This window comes from Onychomys torridus, chromosome X, assembly GCF_903995425.1.
Source record: "Onychomys torridus chromosome X, mOncTor1.1, whole genome shotgun sequence".
In the NCBI taxonomy this organism is placed as follows: Eukaryota; Metazoa; Chordata; class Mammalia; order Rodentia; family Cricetidae; genus Onychomys; species Onychomys torridus.
Window position 1 is genome coordinate 132,093,874 of NC_050466.1, and position 26,247 is coordinate 132,120,120.

The window sequence follows — 26,247 nt, forward strand, 5'->3', positions numbered from 1 at the left end:
CCCCCACGGAGCCAGGCGCCTTTGCAGCATAAGGGGCTGGGTGGGGGAGAGGCACAGGCACATGATGTCCAACCTCCCTCCCCAGCCCAGCACCTGACCGGGAAAAGCTTTGGGTTCCTCAGAGGGGAGACTGGTCCCTGAGCAAGACAAATGGCCTCCCCGCGCCTAGGAATCTTCTGCTGCCCTACGAGGGACGCAGCCACACAGCTGGTGCTGAGCTTCCAACCGAGGGTGTTCCATGCTCTGTGCCTGGGCAGCGGCGCTCTCCGCCTGGTGCTTGGCCTCCTGCAGCTCCTGCCAGGGCGCAGATCTGTTGGTCAGAGAGCTCCTGCGACATCCCCACCGGCCTCAGTCCACATTCTCCGCGCTGCCACCGCCTGCGACTTTCTTGGCTGTCTAGGTAAGTGCATGCAGCCAGTTCCTTTTTGGGTTGGAATATGCAGTTCACAGGGTGGAATGTTCAGGGTTCCACAAAGTGGGATCTGCCCTCGCTTGAGGATGGTACACAACTCACTGCTCGGGACCTGCTCTGGCCATGATTCGTGGCCCCAGGGGAGGAGTCCAGGTTTGGGAACAGCTAAGTGCTCTGAGACTACTAGCCCTTGTGTTTAGAGCAGGGCTGGATCTATTTACCAGGTGACTGGATAGTACTAGAGAATTCTGCAGAGTGGTTGGTAAAATTAAAGTCCGTGGAACTTTTAACAAAAGTATGTGTTTGTTAGTGGAGCTTATTAGGGAAACCTCAGACTGTGCAGTTAAAATCCAGAAACAAACAAACAAAACTAAAGCGGGTCCTTGGTTAATTCAACGAGGACAGTCAACACCATCTGTGCCCATGTTCTTTCCTATGTGTTTGCTTGTTTGTTTTTGTTTTTAAGCTGAAAGTCATATCGTTTGAGCTGTTGTTGAAATCACCAGGGTCCTGTGCATGCTGGGTAAAAGCTCCAAGAAGCAGCTCTATCTCTGGCCCTTCAGTATGGTTTTGAGCCTCAGGTTACAAAGTTCTATCTGGTGCATGTTCTGTGACACCATTATAGAATGACACAACATTTTAAAGCATTTTCAACACCCCAGAGAAGAAAACGGCATGTGAGTTCTGCATGAATTTACATAAAATTGTGTGGGGATATAGCACTGCCCAGGATTTACTCCTGATCCGAGACCCTCTTAAGTTCTGCTGGAGCAGAGTAAAAGGTTGGAAATAGATACTGTAGTCCACAAAACAATCATGGTTAACTACCTGACCCATAACAGAATGAATTTGCCAATATAATTTTCAACTAGAGCATAATGCACATTCCTGCTTATGGTTTGACTAGACACTTAAGTGCCTGGGATAACTCTAACAATAACAATTATCTCAGTTTCTCAGCCTTCAGTTTTCTCTTTATTGTTACATATCAATATGTCTGTTTTTCTCTTTCATCTTTCTTTCTTTCTTTCCTTCCTTTGTTCTCCTTTTTTATACCCTCCTCCAAAGCAACCAGCTTGTTTCAGATTTGAATTAAAATCAAATAGGTTTTTAACTATCTAATTCTCATACAGGAATCGTAACCAGGTCCACAGTGTGGGTAGCCTACCCAGATTTCATTGAAAACATTTCCAATGTGAATGGAACAGACATTTGGCCTGCTGCTTTCTGTGTAGGGAGTGCGGTAAGTTGTCTCCCTTTGTTCACCCTCCTCCTGCTCTTGCTGCATGGTGGTCTTCAAAGTCAGCAGAGTAGACACTGGGAATTGTGATGAAAGCAATTCTCAGGTCATGCCCTGGACCTAAGGACCAGGAGTCAGAGTGAGGCCAAATCTGCCTGGAGTGCAGATGGACACACGAGTCTGAGAATAACCCCATCCAGTGCCTCATCCTCTGCCTTACACACACACATACACACACACACACACACACACACACACACACACACACACACACACTTTCCATGATGTGTACACAGCTCCAATCAAAGCCTGCTACAGAGAAATACAGGGAGATTGGATGTGGTTTTCTAAACGAAATATGTTCAAATATACATTAAATAATCCATATGAAATTTTTGTATAAATAAAGCCTCCAGTAAATATACATATTTCACACAGAGAGACACGCTATGCTTCTTGCACTGCACTGCCCCTCATAGGAATGATGTGTAGAAAGCATGAACACTGTGTGGAGTCTCAGTTCCTCTATGGAATTCCCAGCTTATTTCCATTTACACTGTCTATGGTTTCCTAACTGCATTCCAATAATGCCCCGGTCTCAACAACATTACTAAGGCACATTGATTTTATGCTGCAACCCAGACTCCACTCTTGTCATCCCCTTCTACTGAAGTGCTTTCTGAGTCTCTCATGAGTTTCTCAGGCCCATACTTTCCCCTTCTCAGAAACAGAACTTCCACCATTGCAAACTTGGCATAAAGGATCTCTCTAAGTGCTTTGTCTGTAAGCACACCAGAGATAGAGTTCCCATATCAAATCTAACTATATAGACAGAGAACAAATGAATACATATATGCCTCTGGATTATAGCCAAGCCGTTACGAGTTTCAGAGAATGTGTCCACATGAGATAGCTCACTCATGCTGCCAGGCAAACCTGTGTCTGCCCCTCATTTCAGGCATGAGTTGGACACTTCATGCATGCTGCTAGAATCTTTGATGCTGAGCTCCTCTTGATTATAGATGTGGATCCAGCTGTTGTATGGTGCCTGCCTCTGGTGGCTCTTCTGCTATGCAGTTGATGTGTACTTGGTGATCAGGAGATCTGCAGGACTGAGGTATTTATTGACTGAGAACATAAACAGGGATGACTTTCCTGCTTCTGTGAGTAAAACTTGGACATGCTATTGGGCATTCAAAGGTTCTTTGCAGTGTGACTCAGCCTGTCAATTGGATTTACATCCAGAAATATTTATGCTTCCTCATTTTTATAGTAACATTTCTTTTGGAACCTGGTCTCATTATGCAATCCGGGCTTCCCTTGAACCTAAGATCTTCCTGCCTCTGCTTCTTGAGGGTTCAGATTAAAAGGATTTGCCACTATTCTCAGCTGACAGCTCATTTTTATAAGATACCAAATGCAAATTCTTACAACCTTGCAAATAAATAACTTGGGAAATTAAATAGTTAGTGGCTGTTGGTAAGTTCAAGTGAAGAACATATGTATTCAAGACCCTGGGTTCAATTCCAGTGGCCAAACCAAAATAAACAAACTAAAAAAGGGTGGGTGTTGGGGAATCAGACATTTGGAAGATTTGGAACACTATGTTGAGAGCCCCTCACTTCATGTCATACCACATTGATTTTATGCTCGGTTTATCATCTGGGCTCCCATCCTGTCCCCTGCTACTCTGGGGCTTTGGTATTAATTTTGAGGTAAACATTCATTTTAGCAGGCAAGAAGATGGTGATGCCAACATCTAGAAGGTTCTAGGAAGAGTGTGGCTTCTAAGGATGTGCTATCATGTAGAAAGTCAATACATGGAATGTGAAGCCCCAGAAGGGCAAACACAAGGACAAGTTTCAAGCCTTAAGATATGTGCCTGTCTGCATATATGTTACAGTAGTATAGCTTGGTCTTCTTGTGGGACTCCTAACAGTGGGAGAAGGTGCTGCCTCTGACTCTGTTGCCTGCTTTTGGGACCCATTCCTCCTACTGGGTTGCCTCATCCAGCCTTAATAAGAGAAGAAGTGCCTAGTCTCACTGCAACTTGGTGTGCCATGGCTGGCTGATATCCCTGGGAGGTCTGCCCTTTTCTGAAGAGAAATGGAAGAAGAGGAGTGGAGAGGGGAGGGGAGGAACTGGAAGGACAGGGTGGGGGAAACATTGTTTGGGGTGTAAAAACAAAACAAAACAAAACAAATACAAAAAAATCATAAGACTTTGAAAAAATGATATGTGCCTATGAGGAATGGACTGGGCTCCTCATCATAGAGAAGCCAGGCACACAGCAGGGGTAACAAAGATGCTCTGTTTCCATGGAGACTAAATCTCACCCTGGTGCCTGGTACAAGTCCTACTTCTTGGAGCCTTGGGCAAAGTATGGGTGTGGCCTCACTGGCAGGAATGAACCGGAGCTGGGAATGTGACTCTCCCCTTTGAAGAGGCTGCTGGTTTCCAGGGTAGTGGGTGTAGCTGCTTCTGCAGATGGCCACTGAGAGACTGAGGCTAGTGGGGAGAGGTATCCTGCTGAATTCCAGGGCAGGGGCCCAACTTGGAAAACATGGCTGGCTAAACTTTACATGTCCTTTGAGATCCAGTCAGCACTCACCCACTTTCTTTGGCAGACAGAGGAGTATTTCCCCCTTCAATTCCCATCCCAAGAAAGGTCATTAAGATAGATGTAAAGTTTAAATTTCAACTTTCACTGTCGCTCCCTCCTAGTGTGGAATATACAGGTTTCAAAATAAATTACGTGGGGCCTTGAAAAAGGCCTTGAGCTAAAATTATTATTTATTGTAAGAAAACAACAGTGTAGTTCTCCATGGGGGCACACTTGAGTAACCTCAAGCACTCCAGAGACTGAGGATCTGTAGTTGGAAGTCAACTCAGACTGAATAATGGGAACCTGTTGCAAAAAGAAATGAAGTATGAGTGGCAGAAAGTTTGTGGGGCACCTACATATGCCTGTAGTTGGGAACCATCTAGCATTCAGATAAAGGTATGGAGAGATTAGTTATGGTCTCACTGCCATGAGTTACCACTGAGTTGCGGTGCAAGGCACATAACCTGGCTGGGTTTCAGAAGGCATCCATTATTAATATAGTTAGCTCCTGTATCCTGTGGCCCAGATATGGCTGTTGTTGCATAGAAGGAAGAACTACTGTACAGGCTTTAGTGACCTCCAGTCTTGGATTGGTTGGTCTTGCCTTCTGAACTGCTCACTCCCCACTCTGTAAATGCATCCAGTGTGGCCCAAAATGAGGGGAGGGTGTGGTGGAATGAGCAGATTTTGCTGTCATCAACAATACAGCTCCCTGCAGACAACTGTTCTGGGGTAGCTGAGTCTCCACACAGCCTAGACCTCTGGCAATATTCACATTACTGACGTTCTCCCCCACAGCTTCCTGCCCCTGTGAGGCCAGAGGAGAGATACTCCAGGAACTGGTTACAATGGGGGAGGCAAAGTATGCTGGAGTCATTTCCTTGTGCTCTCCCAGACAGCTGGCACAAAATAGTTTTTCTTTAGAAGCTTTGTGTGCCAGCCTCTGCTTCTTTTCCTGCTTAATGTCCTGGTTTCCTGCTCTGATCCATGAGCATGCTTTCTGTTCATACAGCTGATCTTCAAAGTCAGAATCCCAATCAGACATGGGGTGCCATTTGCTAGGTATCCTGCTGAATCTTGAATGACAGCTAGTGTGTGTGACTGATGGAGCCCAACATGTCCACCCAATCACAAAGAAGCATCTCTGAATGCTATCCACTGCTCCATGGGATTAGCTGTGTAAATCTACAGAAGTTACTGGCAACATCTGGAAGGCCTTGTCCTCAAATCTGGGGGATTGGGTGACTAGGGCTGGGTGCATATATGCAAGCATAAAGATAAAGGAGGGATATGGCAGGAATGTGAGCTATGCAGAAAATGGGGAGTGCAGAGGAGGGAGGAAGTAAAGAAACCCCTCAGGTTTGCCTGCAGAATTTGGGATGTCTAATCCCCACCAGGTCCTGAGATGCAGTTTCTCTGTTTGAGCCTTCAGATGGCACCCTTTGTCTGATTTCCATCTAAGATATCCATCCCCATTTTCTTTATTATTTATTTTTAATTATGTGTATATTTGTGTATCTGAATGTGGGCATATGAATGTGACTGCAAGCACCTGAAGAAGTCAGAAGAGGGCATTACCTGGATTCCTTAGAGCTAGAGTTACAGACATTTATGAAACTGCCTGACAAGGGTACTGGGAACTGAACTCAGGTCCTTTCCAAGAGTAGTATACTGCTCTTAACTGAAGCATTTCTCTAGCTTCCCACCTGCCCCTGTTCAAAGTAGAACCCTTTTTTTCTTTTCTAAATTTTAGTGTTTTAAACTTTAACACTCATTACATTTTGAATGTTTTTTAGCTTTATTTCTTTTTATGTGTGGGTGCTTTGCTTGCATGACTGTCTGTGCATCATGTGCACGCAGAGGGTAGAATAAGGTATAGGATACTCTGGAATTTGAGTTACAGATGGTTGGAAGCCACCATGTAGGTGCTGGGAATTGAGCCCGAGTGCTCTAGAAGAGCAGCCAGGGCTCTTAATGCCGAACCATCCCTTTAGCCCTACATTTATTTATTTATTTGTTTGTTTACGTTTTTCAAGACAGGGTTTCTCTGTGTAGCCCTGGCTGTCATGGGACTCACTCTGTATACCAGGCTGTACTCAAACTCATAGAGGTCCTCCTGCCTCTGCCTCCCAGAGTGCTGGGGTTAAAGGTGTGCCACCACTGCTTGACTCTGTCTGTCTGTCTGTCTGTCTGTCTGTCTGTCTGTCTGTCTCTACCTCTATCTATCTATCTATCTATCTATCTATCTATCTATCTACCTACCTACCTACCTACCTACCTACCTACCTACCTACCTATTTTTGAGACAGGGGTTTGGCTATGCATACTCTAACCCAAGGTACCTATATGTTTATGGATTACTATGATTATATTGGGCCACCCTGGTAATCTTAGCTGATCTCACCTCAAAAATCTTCACTCAGTCACATCTGTGGACTTTATCACATCTGTTGTATAAAGCTTTGTACTTCTACGTTCTGGACATCAGGACATGGACATCATTGGGACCTTGTTCTGGCTACCACACTCTTCAGCTACTTAACTTATAAACTTAGTCTTCTGCTTTGGATGATCACAGTTCTGAACTTGATTTCTCAGCCTCTGTCCTGTTTCCTTGGTGTTTAGTGGGAGAAATTTCTTGTATGATTCTTATGAGGAGTTTTATATGCCATCTACTTGAACTTGTAGCCTCCTAGTAACAAAAAGGAATTGTTTTGTTCTTAGCATTTTCTGTGTCTACAACTTTTGTTCTATAAACTTTGGCCACTGAAATTTGAGAGTCGTCATACTGGTACAGTTCCACATAACTTACAGCTACCCATAACTCTAGTTCTAGGGGACTTGCAGGGCACCAGGCATGCATGTGGTGCATATACATACATGCAGACACACACACACACACACACACACACACACACACACACACACACACACGAAATAAAATGAATAAAAATGAATAAGTCTTTAGAAAAAAGAAATATACCTTATATGCCATAAGATGGTTTAGATAGCATGGTTGCTCAGTGGGTAAGGGCACTTGCCATCAGCCTTAATGACCTGGGTTTGATTCCTGGAAAGGAAAGAACCAGATCTCACAAGTTGTCCTCTTACCTCCATGAACATGTTACGGTGTGCAGCATGTGTGTGGGTATTGAGGGTCAAGAGAAACAGGTATGAAAATTGTGCCCCAAGAGCTTGTCTGCTGTAATTTGGATCTTATTTGTTCCTCACAGGCTCATGTGTCAAAAGCTTAGTTGTAGCAGGGTGCAATTGAGAAGTGGTAGAACCTCTAAGGGGTGGCTTAGTGAGAAGTCTTCAAGTCATCTGAGGTCTGCCCTGCAAGGGGGTCATGGACCCCTGGCCCTTTCTTCTTTCTCTCTTGCTTCTTGTCCATTCAATGAGAGTGATTTCACTGTGCCATATACTATCACCATAATGTATTACCACAGGGTCAAAGCAACTGGGCCAACTAATTACACACCAAAATCAATCACTTTCCAGAAGGCTCCACTTCTTTTTTAAGGCCTCATATCTTTAACACTGTTACTTTCACATTAGAATTTCCTGGTAACATTCAAATCATAACAGATAAGAGCTTGACAGTGCTGTCTGAGGACATCTACGTACGGAATTGTTTCTCTTATGGTTTTTATTAAGAATGAGTCTCAGAAGTAGCAGTCATCACCCTCCCATTAGGATGGCTGTCATCAGAGCTGGAATTACATAATGGTGTGTATCTGTAGTTGCAGCTACTTTGTAGGCTAAAGCAGGACAATTACTTGAGCTCAGGAGTTCAAGGCCACTCTGGACAACATAGTGAACTCCCACTTTTTTTTTTTTTTTTAAACACACACACCTCAAAACCAAGAAAAGGAAAAAAAGTAGTGTTCACTGTTATCAAAGACAAAGAGAATTCGGTTCCTTCAAAAATGAAATATGAAGGGGCCGAGTGCAGTTTAGTCATAGAGCAACTGACTGCCATCTATGAAGATGTATGTATGCCAGCTTAACACGAAAATACCATTTGACCTAGCAATTACACACATATATACGCACACCACACACACAAAAAACTGAAAACAGGAACTCAGATAGCTGTATATATATATGTTTATAAGAGTACTATTCATAGTAGCCAAAAGATAGAAACAGTCTAAACTTCCATTATGAAGGCACATAGTAGGGTCTGTCCATATACAGGTGTATTATTCAGCCATGAAAAACATGCTGAGTGAAAAATACCAGACACAAAGCCACCCAATGTGCTATTGTCTTTGTGAATGTCTAGAACAGGCAATTCCACAGAACAAAGCATATTAGAAGCTCTCAGGGCCAGAAGGAATGATAGTGACTGCTAATGGGAATGAGGGCTTCTTTTGTGGTGATCAAAATGTTCTGAAACTAGATTGTTGTAACGATTGAACAGCACTGTGAATGTACAAAGTGTCTCTGAATTATTAACTTCCAAATAACAAATTTTATGTGATGTGAATTTTATCTTAATTGAAAAACAACAATCTAAACCCAACAACCCCCTCACCAACAGCACAGGAAGCTCTTTGAAGCACAGAAGCTAATCTGGTCATTTCCACTGGGCAGGCCTGTGACCCTCTGAACTGTGGCCACCCCTCTTCTGTTTTCTCTTAGCACCATCCTGCTGTACCACATCATGGCCTGGGGCCTGGCTGTGCTGCTCTGTGTGGAGGGGGCAGTCATGCTTTACTACCCTTCTGTGTCCAGGTAAGCCAGGTCACCCAGCAATATAGTGCCCAGATCCCTGGTCTGTTGTATGTCTCTAATAGGGAATGAAAAGCTGTATAGATTAATACAAAATGGAAAAAATAAGGGACTTAGGCAAGGTAACTCAGTGGTAGAGGAATTTCCAACATGCTTGATGCCCTGAGATCCATCCCCTCCCTGCAAATGGAGATATTTATAAAACCTCAAGGCCTATGGATGAACACTCTAAATTTAAGTAGAAAACAGACAGAGATAAACAATGTCTCTGTGATTTTAGGAATGTGTAAACCAGGGCTCAGCACAGCAGAACCCTCCTGACAAATCTTACTCTTTGCCTATGTTTATGAATATAGTTTTATTGGAACACAACTGTACTTGTTTATGTGCTGTCTACTCCTGCCTTTGCTTTACAGAGACAGAATTCAGAAGTTGCAACAGAGAACATGAAGTTGAAATATATGAACCATCTGTCTCTATACAGGAAAAGTTTGGTGCCCCCCAGTGTAGGACATTTTTGACTACTTTCAGTGCCTTTGTTGGATATCTGTCTCCACTTTGGTATTGCCTTGTTTGTTAATTTACTTTTCTGTTGCTATGATAAAACGCCGTGACTAAAGTTTAAAGAAGGGAGAGTTTATGTAGACTTACACTTCCAGAGAGATTAAGAGTCTATCATGACAGGGAGGTGTGACAACAAGTGTCAGCCATGGTTGTGGGATCAGGAAGCTGAGAGCTCACATCTTCAACCACAAACACAAAACAAAGAGAGTGAACTGGAAGTAGAACAAGGCTATAAACTCTCAAAGTCCACTCTCAGTGACATATTCCTACAGCAAGACTGCACACCACCTCCCAAACAACACTACTAACTGGGGACCAACTGTTCAAATACCCGAGCCTGTTGGGGGCATTTCTCATTTACACCATTACACCTTGCCAACTATGAGTGTTCTCAGGGAGTTCAGTGCAGGTTCACTGTATATTCTGCTTTCTGGAGAACTTATAAAGGGCAGACAACAGTGTCATAGCTATTGTGGTAGAATATACTTGGAAAGTGCTTTCTTTTCTCTGGGACCTGGAAATTTCCAGAAAACAATTTGAGCCCATGAGTTTCATTGATTCAGGGCTTGCAAGGAGTCTCTGGGTGCCCAAATGCCTTTGGCAGATGGCTTGGATTTAAAACCTTGATGCATGATTATCTCTTAGTTCTGTGTTACCCATTGTAACATGAATTTTTAAAAGGTTTTATGATAAAAAAAAAACAGAGCCAGATATTGGGGTGAAAGCTGAACGATCAGAAAAGCAGAACAACCAGCTACTAGCTTACCTCAATGAAATCCTCAGCCTCAAGAGATCAAGTTCCTGTTTCCTCATGCCTTATATACCTTTCTGTGTCCTGCTGTATTACTTCTTGAAATTAAAGGCGTATGTTATCACTGCCCAGTAAGAATTATCAGCAGCCATTTTCTTCTCTTAAATCATGTGTGTTTTAGCTGATAATTCTTACCTCTTTTGGATTAAAATATTTAATTTATATCAGTGTTTTGCCTGCATGTATATATGTGCACCATGTGTGTGCCTGGTGCCAGAGGAGGTCTGAAGAGGGCACAGGATCCTCTGATGACTGTGATGTATGAGTGCTGGGAACTGAGCCCAGGTCTTCTACAAGAGCAGCAAGTGCTCTTAACCTCTGAGCCATTTCTCAGCTTCAGTTACAATCTTTGTAACACGAGTGCATGGCCTTTTACTACATCTTAAAGTAACCAATGATTTCTGTGATTAATTTGTAGAAATCATTAGTTGTCCCGAAAAGAATAACTTCTGAGACTTTTGTTAATCTTTTTTTGTTTTGTTTTGTTTTTTGAGGGAGGGTCTCTCTATTAGATAGTGCTGGCTGTCCTGGAACTTGCTATATAGACTAGGCTGGCCTCGAACTCAGAGATCCAATTGCCTCTGACTCCTGAGTGCTGGGATTAAAGACATGCACCACCACACCCAGTTTATTTTAAATCTTAAATTTCTACATTCTGAGAATCTGAGTTGCTCAGGGATATGGAATAGATTATATTTATGTTATTGGGCAAGGCCATGTAGCAAAAAGCTCTGTACTTAAATAGGTGTCTTTGTCTCCCCTTCCACTTGAATTGTGTGCTTTTTCCTTGAAGGGACCCAGTGCAGAGAACCTACCACTCCAGAAGGCTTTTTTCCATCCTATGTTCCCCTAGAAAGCCTTAAAAGGGTTCCCCCCAGTGAAATGCTCTATCACTCTTCCCATATATGAGACAGGAACATGGCCCATCTCCTTCACCATCCTGTAATGCATTACTTGTTTTCACACAAGAGAAATGAGTCATATTTCCTTTGGACACAGTCAGAAGCAGATTGATGTATTTTCCTCTCCTCTGTTCTCTTATCTCAGCTTCCAGGTAAGTGGGCCATCTCATCTGAAGCATTTTTTTTAAAAAGGAGAATGTTTTGATATTCTTCTTTTAAGGTGTGAGAGGGGTTTGGACCATGCTATCCCTCATTATGTCACCACGTACTTGCCACTACTGCTTGTCCTTGTGGCCAACCCTATCCTGTTTCACAAGACAGTAACTGCAGGTAAATCTTGGGGGAATTACTCTTGGTATATGGACACTGAGTACATCTGCATGCCTTGGACTCACATAAAAATACAGCTGTTCCCTCTGGAATTACATACCACAATTGACCTTATTTATCATTTTTTTTAAAACACAAACATAATAGTTTGACAAAATGACCATGTTTAATAAGTGAAAATGTGAAAGCCTACTTACCTGTTTGCTATACAGGGTTTTTGTTGATATTTGTTTAGCTAAAGACCATCAGTTTTGGTTGAGGCTTCACTTCTGTGCTGTGCTCCTCCAGAGTCTGCCTTTAGTATGGAGGGCCTGCAGGTGATTTTGTAAAATTGTAGAGGCCACATAGAAGTAGACAGAGCAGGAGGCAGATAAGGGAAGGGATGAGGTATGGATTCAGAGTCTAGTCATTCCTATGCACTCACTTGACCTATGCATTTTTTCAGATGTACAGGAAACAGGAAGTTGAACACAGGAAATGAATCCATTGCAATGGTAAAATCTAGAAGAGAGAGAGTGAGTCAGCAGAGGGATATACCTCTTATAGCTAGGATTAGGGACCTGTGCCTCAGCCTTACAATCTCCTCATGTGACCATGACTTGAAGCAAGTGCCCATCTGTCTCATGCTTCTGTGTATCTCTTGGGTAGAATGTGAATTAAGGCATTTGCGCATTGGCCTTCACAGAAAGGTCATTTAAGAATCAGCAGATGTTTGTAGAAATTTCTAAAGAGAGTATTTAAAGTCTCTATCACTAGTAATAAACTATTGATGCTTTAGATTTATCTTTTCCTAGATGCTTTTAGATATAGTGCATTAAATACTATACTTTTTATGCTATAGTATCAACATTTGGTTAAGCTGAAAAGTATTTATTTATTTACTATATTTATGTGTATATGTGTATGCCTACCTGAGTTTATATGCATTACATATCTGTAGAGGCCAAAAGAGGGTGTCAGATTCCCTGGAACTGAAGTTACAGATGGTTGTGAACTGTTATGTGGTTGCTGGGAACCAAACTCCAGTCTTCAGCAAGAGCAGGAAGTGCTTTTAACCACTGAGGCATCTCTCTACAGCTTTTGCTTGTAGAATTAAAATAATCTTTTAAAAGTATATTATTATTATTGATAGGAATTTCTTGTCTTTGGATGAATTTTTTCTTAACTGCATTTAAATATAGGATTTTTTTGTTTTAAAAATTACACACAAGTAGTGATTTTTTTTTTTTTTGGCAAAGCAGTGGAAATGCCTTGGCCAAACACTATAATGTTCCAGTGGTTATATCTGTGTAGATGTACCAAGGGTCATTAATTCTTCTATAAACATATATTCTAACTTGTCTTTAAGGAGAATTGTTAAATTTTTCAATATACTAAAATAATAAGTGTATATTATTTTAGAATGGACAAAACAAGCCTTCTAAAACACACCACTTGAATGAATTCCTAATAAAATCAAGAGTTCAGTGAAAAAATGATAAGTCTTAATTTCTTAGTTGTGACAAAAGTCCTGCATTTGTCCATGATGTTAACACTGGGAGAAGCTAGGAGAAGCTCTAGGTGTGTAGCAATTCTCTGGGCTCAGTAAGTTAAGCGGACATAGAGTTCAGTGGTAGAGCACTTGCCTAGCATGCATGAGGCCCTAAGTTTCATTCTAAGTATCACACAAATAAAAAGTTATTTCAAAGTATAAGTTTCTATGTGTGTGTGTGTGTGTGTGTGTGTGTGTGTGTGTGTGTGTGTGTGTGTCCATGCACATGTGTATACCTTGGTATCTGTGAGGACTTCAGGTGCAACACTGTAATGACTGTTAGTAATGGGCTTTGCCTCATGCCCTTCTGGCTCTGTGTAAGAGTTCATATCTGCTTCACTTTTCTTCTCTATTGTGGAGTTAATGTAAGTCATGAATGTTGTCCGGCATTCCTCTACACCCCCACAGTGGCCTCTTTACTGAAAGGAAGAAAAGGTGTTTACACAGAGAATGAGAGGCTGATGGGAGCCGTGATCAAGACCCGGTTTTTCAAGATAATGCTGGTGTTAATTGCATGGTAACCTTTCTTTTAGTATTTTTATTGTTGGTTGTGTTAGTGGGAAAGATATGCCAACTTGTCATTTTACTTTTCCAAATGTGATTTGAGTGTTCCAATGGAAAGAATCTGGAAGGGCAATTTTTGAGACAATGCAAGGTATTCCCTAAAGGAATGAACAAAACACAGGTCAGCAAATCCAGAACTCATATATTTTTATAAAACCTTTGTGACAATTATGTACCAAATCCTGAGAATAAGAAGCTAAGGGTTCACATTTTTGTTTTGCTTTTTAAAGACAGATTCAGCCAGTTTTTCTTTTCTTTCCTCTCCTCCTCTTCTTCTCCCTATTTTATTATTGTTTGAGACAACGTCTCAGTATATACCCTAGCTGACCCAGAACATGTTATGTAGGCCCAGGTGGCCTTGAATTTTCAGTGATTCCTATGCCTCTGTTTTCCAGGTACTGCCATGCCCACCTATATTTTCAGTTTTCAAATATTTAAGCCGTATGCACCTGGTATTTTGTCTCATTGCTGGGCTAACCAAAATAAACGGACAGTCATGCTTTTTATTTTATGTATATAAGTATTTTGTTTTTGTGGAAGTGTGTGTACTATGTGTGTGCTTGGTGCCCATGGAGACCAGGAGAGGATGTCCAGATTCTCCTGGAGTTATCATTTTGTTTTCATTTTTAAAGACAGAGACAGGGTCTTATGAAATTGCTCTGGTTAGCCTGGAACTCACAGAGATATGCCTGCCTCTGGAGTGCTGGGATTAAAGACATGTGCTACTGTGTCCAGCAGGTACAGACATTTGTGAACTATCTTGTGGGTGCTGGGAACTGAACCTAGATCGTCTGCAAGAACAGCAAGTGCTTTTGACTGATGAGTCATCTTCTATTTCCTGGCTGTGTTTTATGAGTGTGCCCATCTGTCTTACTCTTGTCCCCACAAGTCCCGTGTCTTTAGGGAAAGGGTCAAGGACCATCTTCAATGTAATGTACTCACTGGTGGGTAAAGAAGAAGCTGAGCAACTATCCCCCTTTATGCCCCCCATTGCACAAATATTTGTGGTTGATGCTTTGAAGGCATGTAGCAAATTGTATGTAAAAAGATTCTATCCAAGATGAAGACATCATGGGAGTGGGAAGAGGCAGGGTGCCTGGGAAGCTCTCAGGAATCCACAGGGATGACCCCACCTTGGACTGCTGGCAGTGATCAAGGGGGTGCCTGGCTGGTCTACTCTGGTGACCTGTCTAGTGAATAACCTAACTGTCATCATAGAGCCTTTACCCAGTGACTGATGGAGGCAGATGCAGGGATCCACAGCTGGGCACCAGGCTAAGCTCCATGAATCCAGTTGATGGGACAGAGGAATCTGTCGAGATCATGATGGGAAGCAGAAATGACAAATAGGTGGAGACCCATGAACTGTGGACTGGTGGCTGTGGAGCCCCCATGGGACTGGACTAGGCCCTCTGGTTATGGGAGACAGTTGTTTAGCCCGAACTGTTTGGGGGGCACCTGGGCGAGGGTATCGGGATCCATCTCTGGTGCATGGGCAGCCTGGTGCCTGCGGTGTGGCACTTTGCAGCCTTGGTGTGGCAGGGAGAGGCTTGGACCTGCCTCAGCTTGGTGTGCCTGGCTCTGCTGACTCCCCATAGGAGACCTTGATTTGGAGGATGTGGGGATGGAGGGGTGGCTTGGGAGGGAGGGCTGAAGGGTGAGAGGAGGGAGGAGGTGGGATGTGTGAGTGGTATGTAGGGTGAATAGAAAATTTCTTAATAAGAAAAAATGAAAAAAAAAGATTCTATCCAAACAGTAATGAATCAGTACCATCCAGAACACGTCAACTCTTTTGTATTAATTCCCCTGGCATGAGGACGTTTCTTTAAATGCCCTCTGAGGAGAGGCCTAAATTATCTACTGCTTGTCATCCATTCACCTTGTTATTTCACATTCCAGGGACCTACCAAGATTGACATTTTAAAATTCCACATAAGGACTTGTTTTAAGTATTGTTCTACTGCTGTGATAAAAAAAAAAAAAATCATGACAAAGGCAATTTATAGAAAGAAAGGTTTGCCGGGCCATGGTGGCGCATGCCTTTAATCCCAGCACTTGGGAGGCAGAGGTAGGCAGATCTCTGTGAGTTCAAGGCCAGACCATAGAGCAAGTTCCAGGACAGGCTCCAAAGCTATAGAGAACCCTGTCTCAAGAAACCGAGAGAGGGAGAGAGAGAGAGAGAGAGAGAGAGAGAGAGAGAGAGAGAGAGAGAGAGAGAGAGAGAGATTTGGGGTTTACAGTTCCTGAAGGATAGGAGTTCTTCACCATCATAGTAAGGAGCATGGTAGCAAGCAGACTGGCATGGCACTGGAGCAGCAGCTCAAAGTTCACATTCCATTCCATGGAAGCAAAGAGTCTCACTGAGAATGTTGTGGGCTTTTGAAACTTCAGAGCTCACCACCAGTGACACTCCCCCTTCAATAAGGCCACACCTCCTAACCTTTCCCAAATAATTCCACCAACTGGGAATCAAGTATTCAAATGGATGAACCTACCAAAGCCATTCTCCTTTAAGTTACCACAGGACTAATGAGATGGTTCAGTAAATAGAAGTTCTTATGCTCAGGACTGACTACTTGAATTTGATTCCTGCATCTCACAAGGTGGCAGGAGAGAACTAACTCCTAGAGATGTCCTCTGACTCCCCCTACCCCTGCCCCTGCCCCCAAGCATGCATGCATCATCTCACAGGTATACACAAATTCCGCATAAAATATCAAAATAGCATTTTGGTCTCCATCAAAAGTTTAGGTTACTTATCAATAAACAGGAAAGAAAGATGGGGAGGGGAGACAGTGAGGAGAGGAGGGAGGGCAAACTGTGGTCGGTTTGTAAAATAAATGAAAAAAATGTTATTTAAATAAAATAAAATTTAAAAAAAGAAAAAGAGAAAGAAAGTCTTTAGGTTACCTTTCTTATGGAGAATGAGTTCTGGTTTGATATAGGGTTAAACTTTATACCTTGATGTGATGTGGAGTGTTTCTACCATGAGAACTATTTGAGGTCTGTGTTAGACCAAGACAAGGATTTGTGCTTCTTTAAGTCTTGGTGACAACTCAATTCCTTCCCACGAAAATGGTCAAGTTGCTACCAAAAACTGGTACATATAAACCATGGTGAAAGTCACAATGAATTTCACTGAGTGCTTTCTTTATCTGTGGACCATTTTCTTCCTGTCAGTTGGTTGTCCAATATCATCAATGAAAGTCTTTTGTTCTACCTTGAAATGCAACCAGATATCCGTGGAGGCTCTCTGAAACGCATCCAGAATGCAGCCAGAACCACATGGTTTATTATGGTAGGCCAACCTAGACTTATTCTTTCTTCTTGTAAAAAAAGAAAATCAATATAAAAAAACATTCAAAGTAAAATGTATAAATATATAATCTGCAAGATTTTTGGATTATCTCTATCATCCTGGTGTAATGCCAAGCTAGATTCAGTCACTGTATTATTGGATAGGCTCAGAGCTGGGATGTAGCCTGATGGCAGAGCCTAGCATTCAAGGGGTTCTGTGTTTGATCATCAGCACTGCAAAATGAGTGGGTGAGTGTGTGAGTGAATGCATAAACGAATGAATAAAAAATGAGGCAATCTCTGTTAAGTTACTCTGACCTAGAGTATGAAGCATTTGAAGTTAACTCACAGAATCAAACTGTTACTCTTTTTTGTTTGTTTTAAAATTAGATAGTTTATTTTATGTGTATGGGTGTTTCCGAGGAAGACCAGCCACTAGGCTTACCAGCATGGAACTTATCATTATGTTGACCAAAGGTTGTCACTTTTCCTTTGACCTCCATGCGTCCTTTTGCCCTCCTTCCCAGGGAATACTGAATCCAGCCCAAGGACTTCTCTTGTCTCTAGCCTTCTATGGCTGGACAGGATGCAGCCTGGATGTCCACCCTCCCAAGATGGTGTTTCAGTGGGAAGCAATGACTGCCTCAGCTGCCGAGGGCACATACCAGTCCCCTGTGGGCTCCTGTGTGCCACATGAAAACCCCAGGAAGGTGGTGTGTGTTGGGGGGCACACTTCTGATGAGGTGCTGAGCATTCTGTCTGAAGGTAATGCCCTGTTGGCAAAGGAAGTGAACTGCAGAGCCCCCAGGGCCTCCTGGAAGTCACTCATTAAGCTGGGAGGTGCAGATGGGAACCTACATGTCACTATACTCTTGCATTTCCTCTTCCACTTCTTTTCAATTTTTATTTCTTTATCCACCTCTCCCCTTTTTGAAATCTATTTCATTTTATGTGTATGGTCGTTTTGCTTGCATGTATGTCTGTGCACCATATTCATACCTGGTGCCCATGGAAACCGAAAGCTGAGGCCAGATTCCCCTGAAACTGTAGTTATGGGTGCTTGTAAGCTGCTATGTGGATGCTGGGAATTGAACATAATTCTTCTAGAAGAACTGCCAGTGCTTGTAACCACTAAGCCAGTTCTCCAGTCCCTTATTTTTAAAATAAAATCTCACTATGAAACAAAAGCTAGTTTCTAACATCCAGTCCTCCTGCTTCAACTATTTGAGTGCTAATACAGGAATATACCACCATGTCCAGCTAATTGGTTGCTATAATTTCCTGGCAATCAAAAGAGAGAGGTTTAAAAACACTCAGGGGCTTAGTTCCCAGCACCCACATTGGGTTACTCACAATCGCCTGTAACTCCACCTCCAGGGGATCTGATGCCTTCTTTTGGTCTGGGTGGGCACCTGAACACATGTACTCATAGATACATATAAATAAAAATAAATCTAAACAACATCAAACCCACTCAGGTATATCAGAACAATCCTGCCCATTCTCAGCTGGCCCATAGAGAATGGGTAGAAACAGCTGGTTTCGATGCTACACTCCTTATCACATACTGTTTCCAGAGCAACACCCCTTATTCTTAGCTAGCTCCTTCTACATTCTGCAGGCGGTGCTATGTACTTTAGAATGTTTAGCATCCTCTTTGATCTCAGTTCACTACAGTGTGACAATAAAAGCTCTTTACACATTAACAAATGTCTTCTGTGGGTATAATGTCCTTTGGGTCAGAAAATGTCTCCTTTGCAAAAGCTTAAAGAAACTTGCATTTTGAACAGGTTGTCTGGGGTACATGCACATCCATGTATACACACACACACACACACACACACACACACACACACACACACATCCAAAAACAAGACACAGCCCCACCAAACTACTTTGATGTATTTTGAGAAACATGTGTGGAATTAGTTAGAGGAGTTCTATCTTCTTTTTCTTTCCTTCTCTTTCAATACATGGAGGAAGATTCATTTTGGGGACAAGTCTGAGTGAGAAAACATGTAGAAAAATCCATGACCTGATGCCCTGAGCTGGTATTGAATGGTTGTATTGGAGAGCTCTAGAAGAAACAGAGAAGCCCTTTTGGCTGGACCTACAAGATGGAAAAACCTTGTGTTTGGGGACTTTCTTTGTTTTTGGCTGTGCTGGAATGGAACCCAGGGTCTCATCCATGCTGGGCTATTACTGCAACCCCAGTCACACCCCAGCCTGTAGGCTTCTGATATAGCCCCAGTAGTTCATGAAGGACAGGGACATACAATTTCAGACTGCTGTCAGCACGCCAAGTTACTGATAGAACCTGGATCAGGAGGCAAAAAGTTGCACCTAGAATTAGTTGTGTGTGTTTGAATTCCCATCTTGATGGCTCAAAACAACTGAGCCATTTTTGACACTGTAATAAAATCCTACATTAACAATAAATCCCACTACATCTGGTCCCTGCACCCTACCTCTCCCATCTCAAACAGAATTAACAAGGCCCTTCTTGTCTCTATTCCTTCCAGCTAGTTTGTTGCCTAGGACTGTTGCTCATAGGCTGAAAGCCTTCAGAGTCTTTAAAAATGACCAAAGGTCCAACAGGAAAATAGACAGGTCCATTGTTCATAATGGCTGCTGTCTTAAGGATACCTTCTTAGCTGATCTTTTTTCCTCTTTTCATAGTGCTTTGAATGGAACCTGGTGTTACCAATGGCAGATTATTGCTACACCACAGAACCACACCCCAAGTCCTATCTCAATTCCTTTCAAAGCAAAGGAAGAGGTTCTGGCATAGTAAGGAAGACTGGAACTCCTCTACATTCCTGAAAAAAAAAGACACTCCACTGTGATATACAGCCCAAATACCATAGAATTTATCCTTTAAAGGGTTTAGTACATTTTGCTATATTCATGAAGTTGTGTAGACGTTCCTACTATCTAAATCCAGAATATTCTTATCACTTGGAGGCTACATTTCCCGTTCTTTTTTTTTTTTTTTTTGAGACTGGGTCTCATGTATCAAAAATTGACATTAAGCTCACTATGCAGCTGATGCCGACTTTTCCTGATTGTTTTACCTCTACCATATGAGTGCTGAGATTAGGAGAGTGCACCACCATGCTCAGTTTACATGGGATTGAATCTGGGGCTATATGCATGCTAGGCAAGCACTTTACCAACTGAGCTACATATTTAGCCCTCTTCATTCCTGGCAGCCACTAAGTTTTCTACGTATATGAATGTTCTGCACATTTCCTATAAGTCACATTACACAATATTTGCCCTTTTCTGTCTGACTTCTTAACCTAAAATCTTGAAAGTTCATCCAGTATCAAACATCAGTACACAATTCTTTTTTAGCTCACTAATATTTCATAGTATGGAAATACTCACTTTACAATTTTTTTTTTTTTGGTTTTTCTAGAGAGGGTTTCTCTGTAGCTTTGGAGGCTGTACTGGAACTAGGCTGGCCTTGAACTCACAGAGATCCACCTGCCTCTGCCTCCCGAGTGCTAGGATTACAGGAGTGCGCTGCCATCCCCCCCCCCACCCCGCTACAATTTTTTTAAATCAACTACTGTTGACTGTAAAGAACTCCACCAGGCCATGTATTAGGAACAGTGTCATGGGTTTGCAGCAGAGACCATAAACACTGCCCTCATAGTTTATTGGACAAATTCAAAGCAGTTAAAATTATTATTCTACTGAATTAATGGAGCAATCATTGAAAATATTGATTTGAGAAAAATTTGAAGGAAAAGGAAAGCAAATTAAAGCAAAAGAATTTCTGTAAAAATAACAGTTATCAGGATGAAGGTGTAGCTAAGTAATAGAGCACTTGCCTAGCATATACAAGGCCCTGGGTTCCACCCCCAGCACTATAAATATACAAAGGAAAACAATGACAATAGAAATCTGTTGAATTAATTAATTAATTAAAAGAAAAGGAATAAAAGGCAGCTGTCAGTTTAGAACTCACAGTAATGTATTGTTTGCTTATCTGCTGGGTGAGATAAGCTTTTTGAGGCATTCTTCAGGCACAAAGTAAGTTGGAAAATTAACCAAAAACATTTCCTGTAAAAGTATGAAGTGGAGTTTACACTTCCTTACCCTGAAAATAGCAAAATTAAAATCCTAAGATAAGGTGACCACCATTTTGTATGGTGGCTCTGTGGAGGAATTTGCACACATGGATCTGCAAGGAACGAAGAGGGCTGGTATGCAGAAAGTAAATCACCTAAGTGTTTTGCTTCTTAGCATACTATCGTGCATTTTAAAAAGATTTCCACATCTTTTTGGTTGGTATTGTCCTGTATGGTCTAGCAATGTTTTAATTATTTCTCTGTGCAGTAACAAAAATTCTGAGGAGAACAACTCTTAAGGTTTAATTTGGTCTAGTTTTAGAAGTTTCTGGTAAAGAATGTATATCCATCTAATGAAATATTACATTATAAAAAGAACCGTGTCTACCATTGCTTGGTCCTATTGCTCCAGGCCTGTGATGATGCAGAACACCATTTCTGGGGTTTTGTTGTTTGATATCTTGAGGTCATGGTAACCTGATGTCGGCAGACTATGTATGAATGGGGAACTAGTCAGTACCATAGCAGCCATGCTGAACTGTCTCCAGAGTCTTGCTCTATCAATTTCTTCTCTTCATGGAGTCCTGTAAGACAGAGAAGAAACCCCAAGGCTACCAAGGCTTGTTAGAGTTCACAGCTCAAACCCTTATCTTACTTAGGACAGATGGAGCTAGGTTCAGGTGGCTTTATTCCTGCAGCTTTGGCTTTGAGAGAGTTCTTCTTCTTCTTCTTTTTTTTTTAAGCTGAGGATCGAACCCAGGGCCTTGCGCTTGCTAGGCAAGCACTCTACCACTGAGCTAACACAGCTTTGAGAGAGTTCTTATGCATCACTCTTCTGTATAGAGATGGGGGAAGGGAGTGAAAGACCGGACACTCTACAAAGCCATGGGACTCAGAGTTTGTCCTCAAGTGTGAAGTCATGGGGGAGTATCCTCAGCAAAGACCTTGATCACAAGCCACCTTATGATACCCAGCTGGGTCTTTTTGAACAAAACCACAAAAATCCCACATGAGTTCTCATGCACCCAAGATGAGTTCATAATCAGTGTGACCCTGTGAGAATCAAATCTTTTTCAAGTGCCTTCAGCCAGCCCCTCCTGCAGCAGTGCTATTCTGGAAGCTCTTAAAAGCCTTCCCAGCTGGTGCCGGGCCACTGTAGCCAGATGGTTTTCCTCCATTACTTATGATGGCACCCACACTCAAATCAGGGCCTGGCCGTAAGGTCCGTGGCCAAACATTCCTTTGTTCCCTTCTCTAGATTCTCTGTGGGGATCACATTTGCTCTGTCTTCATCACTCCTGTAGCCTCTCAGATTCATCTGTATCTGCTCCTGGGGAAGGTCTGGCTGCTGTTTCCCTAACAGGCCACAGTGAGCGACTCATGTGCATTAGAGTAATCCTGCAATATGGTGCTTGCCTCTGTACAAATTGTTATTCTTTCTGCCCTCCTTAAGTCATCAGTCTTAATACTGCTCCAGCTTCCAAGGGCTCATCTCACTACTGTTGAGATTGACCCAACTGTATCCACTCAATATGTTTACTGAGTTCTCCATTGTAGTGGAAGAAAGAAAACAACTATTGGTTAAAATATTAAGGCAACTCCACATAGTTCAAAGGGAGGTTTATTTTGTGGGGTAACTTACAAGTGCAGGGATAGGTTACAAATTCTGGGAAAGGTGTAGCACAGTCCGGCGGTGTTCTCTGGAGAACTCTGCTCAGTCTACCTTCAGCGTCCAGGGTCCAGAACCAAGAGAGCCTGCCCATCCGAATCTCAGGTCTTCAGGTTCCTCTCTCGGCCCTACCTTGTAGGCCTGACGGTCACCGAAGCCTCAATGGGGGTTGGAACTTCCAGATCAAAGCTGGAATGGCTACCTACTACAAACAACTACAGAAAGTCCACAGTAATTATGTTATATGATATCCAAGTAGTGAGAAATACTAGGAACCAGAACTGATCTGGGTGCAGGAGATATAACTCAGATGCAAAGAGCTTACTTAACACGTACAAGGCTCTGAGTTCAATACCTAATTTGTTAAGAGTAGGAGCCACTAGTCAGAGAGATGGGTGGAGGACTGGTTTTTGATAGGGTAACCCAGAAGTTTCTCTATGGATGAGGTAACGTTTGAATTGAGACCTGAAATAAAATACAAGGCAGAGTCATGAGAAAACGGAGAGATGCTTTGCAGGCAAAGAGCTGTGGAAAGGCCCTTTGTAGGACCATGTCTTTAGGAGGAGGGGAAGGGTAGGTAGATCAGTATGCCTGAGTTGGATCAAAGTGACAGCTGAGGCTGCAAAAGTAAGCCAAATCCATTGGTGAGGCTTAGAGACTGGAAGGCAGTCACTTGCCCTGTGCACACTGGGAAAGGCCTCCTTGCTTCCTGACTTCCGTCTTTGAATTCTCCATGCCCAGTTTATGTCCTGGCTCAGAGCCAGTGTTCCTGGGTATTTTGGGAGCAAAAGAATAAGTCTGCTGTTTGTTCCAAAGGATTTTGCTATCCGGAAGGAAGGAGTGCTAGTCAAGTGATTAAGTAGACCTGCAGGGTGACCCTTGATGAGAACGTTTTATTTTATCTTGCTTATTGAGCTCACTTCCCCACCATTTTTATTGTGTAGGGACTGCTTTCTGTAAGATATGTCATATTCTAAAACAAAGGGAAAATTGATTAGTAAGAAAATAGAACAGACCAGAAAACAATGCTGAGATCCAAGGAAAGCCTGGGGAAATGAACCATGTGAGGCTACTTAGAGAGGCTACTTGTTTGCCTTTGAGCTTCTTAGCTGGAAACTGTAGAGAGAATGTGATCAGCTACAAAATTTATTATTCTGAAGAAAACCTAGCAATAACTCTTAGAAACAAAATACAGCTAGCTTGCTCTCATGTGCGCTCATGTGTGTGCTCTCACAGGTCCCAGACATGAAGGCCAGTGAGAAAGGTCACCTTCAGCTTCTCAAGAAATGAACACCAAATAACTTAGAGCTTATTTGGATGTGTGCACTATGCCATACGAGAAACATCATTTGTCACTTAGTCATTGCATCTAGGGCCCCAGTTTATGATCACAACAAGGAAACTGGCTTGGCAAAGCATTATCAGGCATGTGCTGTTTTATGTTGGGTCTTGCAATGCGTTTAAATTACAACCCTTGAAAGTTGGAGAGGCTGTTTTGGGTACTTCCAGATGCTGAAGGACAGGAACTGCAACCTTAAGACTGGTGGCACTGTATGTGAGGACAAGAGGGAGTTTTACAGAGGGCGTAGATTCCTTCCCTCTGGGGCTTCCTGGAGCTGAGTGCAGGTAGCCAGGCAGGAGGACATACTGTCTATGTCACAGCTTCCTGTGAATGGACTCTGTCCTTTGTTTATACATCCCAGAGGATGCATCCAGGGCTCCAGGGCCACCTTAATTCAACTGTCACATTTCCTCAGGAACCATGTGTCAGCTGCCTGAAATGCTTCTTTAAGGTTCATTCCTTTTATTTTCTCTGAATGAATGGATTAAATGTAGTAAGGGATGAAGTAGAGGGTTTCCCCCCTCCTTTTTATATACACACACAGGCGATATACATGGTAATTAATTTTTGAGACAGAGTTTCTCTGTGTAGCCCTGGCTGTCCTGGAGCTTGCTATGTAGACCAGGCTGACCTCAAACTCTGAGATCTGCCTGCCTCTGCCTCCCAAGTGCTGGGATTAAAGCTACACCTGGCCTTACACCTTAGATGCTAAGATTTGACTAAGATTTTCTCTCTTTCTCTCTCTCCCTCCCTCCCTCCCTTCCTCCCTCCCTCCCTCCTTTCCTTCTTTCTTTAAAGAAAAAGAAACACAAAAATCTCATTTCATTGTTGAGTACTACAAACATTTTCTGAAGTTGATGGAAGACTTTCTAGAGGTTGGCAACACTGCTCAATTAGTAGACTGCTTGACTAGCTAGCATAAGGCCCTGGTTTCAGTACCCAGTACTGTATAATATGTATTAATATGATGGTACACATCTGTTATTCTAGCACTTTGGAAGGGGAAGCAGGGGGATTGGAAGTTCAAGGTCATTCTTGACTACATATCAAGTTTGAGGCCAGCCCGGTCTACTTGTGACCCTGTGCCAACAAAACAAGACAAAGCCCTCTGGGACCTCAGCTCCAACACAACCTGCTTTTTTTCTTCTCCAGGTTCTGATGCCAGCACTGTTGAAATCCATACTGCAACTGGGTCCTGCAACATAAAGGAAGTTGACTCCATTTCCCAAGCTCAGGGGGACCTCTGAGGGGATGGGGTAGGGGTCAGACACCCCTCCTTTTCAGGCTCTGTGTCTCATCGTTTTGGATTGTATTCCTGCTGGCCTTCCTTTCACAGTGCTGCTACAATGTAGCATCTTCCAAATCCCACTCTGGTCACCACAATGGAGTTCCCTGAAGATGCGCTTTATGCTAGGACAAGCAACACACCAGAACTTGGAAATGAAAATTCCTTCCAGAACATTCAGTGTCACCTCTTGACTCTTAATAACCATTTGGATTTTTTCTGAGGCCAGCTGTAAGGCTAAGTGTTAGATACAAGTCCTTGAGAAAATAGTTAAATAAAGTCTTTGTGACTAAGTCCATTTTGACGTGGATTCTATCCAAACAACCTCTAGTCAGTGGTCTTCTGGAAGGTTTGAGTGGTGTGAGACACAGATAAGGACAACAGAACAGACTGGAAGTGGATCACTGGGAGGTATGAAGCAAGTCTTTCTCTAGTCCCAGTAGGATGGGAGTGCATCATATCTTCCATATAGCTGTCCCTCCTCTGCTGTGTCAAGCAGTAACATAGCTTAAGGACTCCCTGGAGCTATGATCATTGCTGTGTGCCCACCTTTCCATCAATTAAGGTGATACATGTAGCTGGGCACAGTAATTCATGTATGTAACACTAGAAAAGTTGAGACAGGAGTATTGGCTTGAGTTCACAGACATCCTGAACTACATAGGGAGTTTAAGGCCAGCCCTGGGCTACTACGTCTTCATCACAAAAACCAAAACCAAACCAAAAGAACCAACCAACCAACAAAACAAACAAAAAAAGAGTAAAAAAAATCTAGTCATTCGTCTCTCTGGAAAAATAAATCTAAATATCTATCTGTATGCATACAACATGTACACACACAGAAACTCATGTTTTCTCTTTTGTTCTTTGCAAAAATGT

At 42.6% G+C, this 26,247-nt stretch overlaps 1 protein-coding gene across 1 annotated transcript; it reads left to right on the top strand.

Annotated features, from left to right (window-relative positions):
• On the top strand, positions 1 to 25,656 carry Gpr143 (G protein-coupled receptor 143). The gene is made up of 9 exons (XM_036175390.1): positions 1 to 400; positions 1,546 to 1,655; positions 2,675 to 2,769; positions 8,905 to 8,997; positions 11,492 to 11,601; positions 13,541 to 13,649; positions 16,877 to 16,994; positions 17,521 to 17,758; positions 25,236 to 25,656. Exons 1-9 carry the CDS (start codon positions 151 to 153, stop codon positions 25,328 to 25,330), a joined length of 1,218 nt encoding a protein of 405 aa, XP_036031283.1. The 5' UTR covers positions 1 to 150; the 3' UTR covers positions 25,331 to 25,656.
• The last annotated feature ends 591 nt before the right edge of the window (positions 25,657 to 26,247 follow it).

Excerpts from the sequence above, each read along its gene's own strand:
- Gpr143 (XM_036175390.1), top strand. The coding sequence starts at position 151 with ATGGCCTCCCCGCGCCTAGGAATCTTCTGCTGCCCTACGAGGGACGCA. Across the intron at positions 1,656-2,674 it reads CTTTCTGTGTAGGGAGTGCG|ATGTGGATCCAGCTGTTGTA; the intron begins GTAAGTTGTCTC and ends TCTTGATTATAG. Across the intron at positions 13,650-16,876 it reads ATGCTGGTGTTAATTGCATG|TTGGTTGTCCAATATCATCA; the intron begins GTAACCTTTCTT and ends TCTTCCTGTCAG.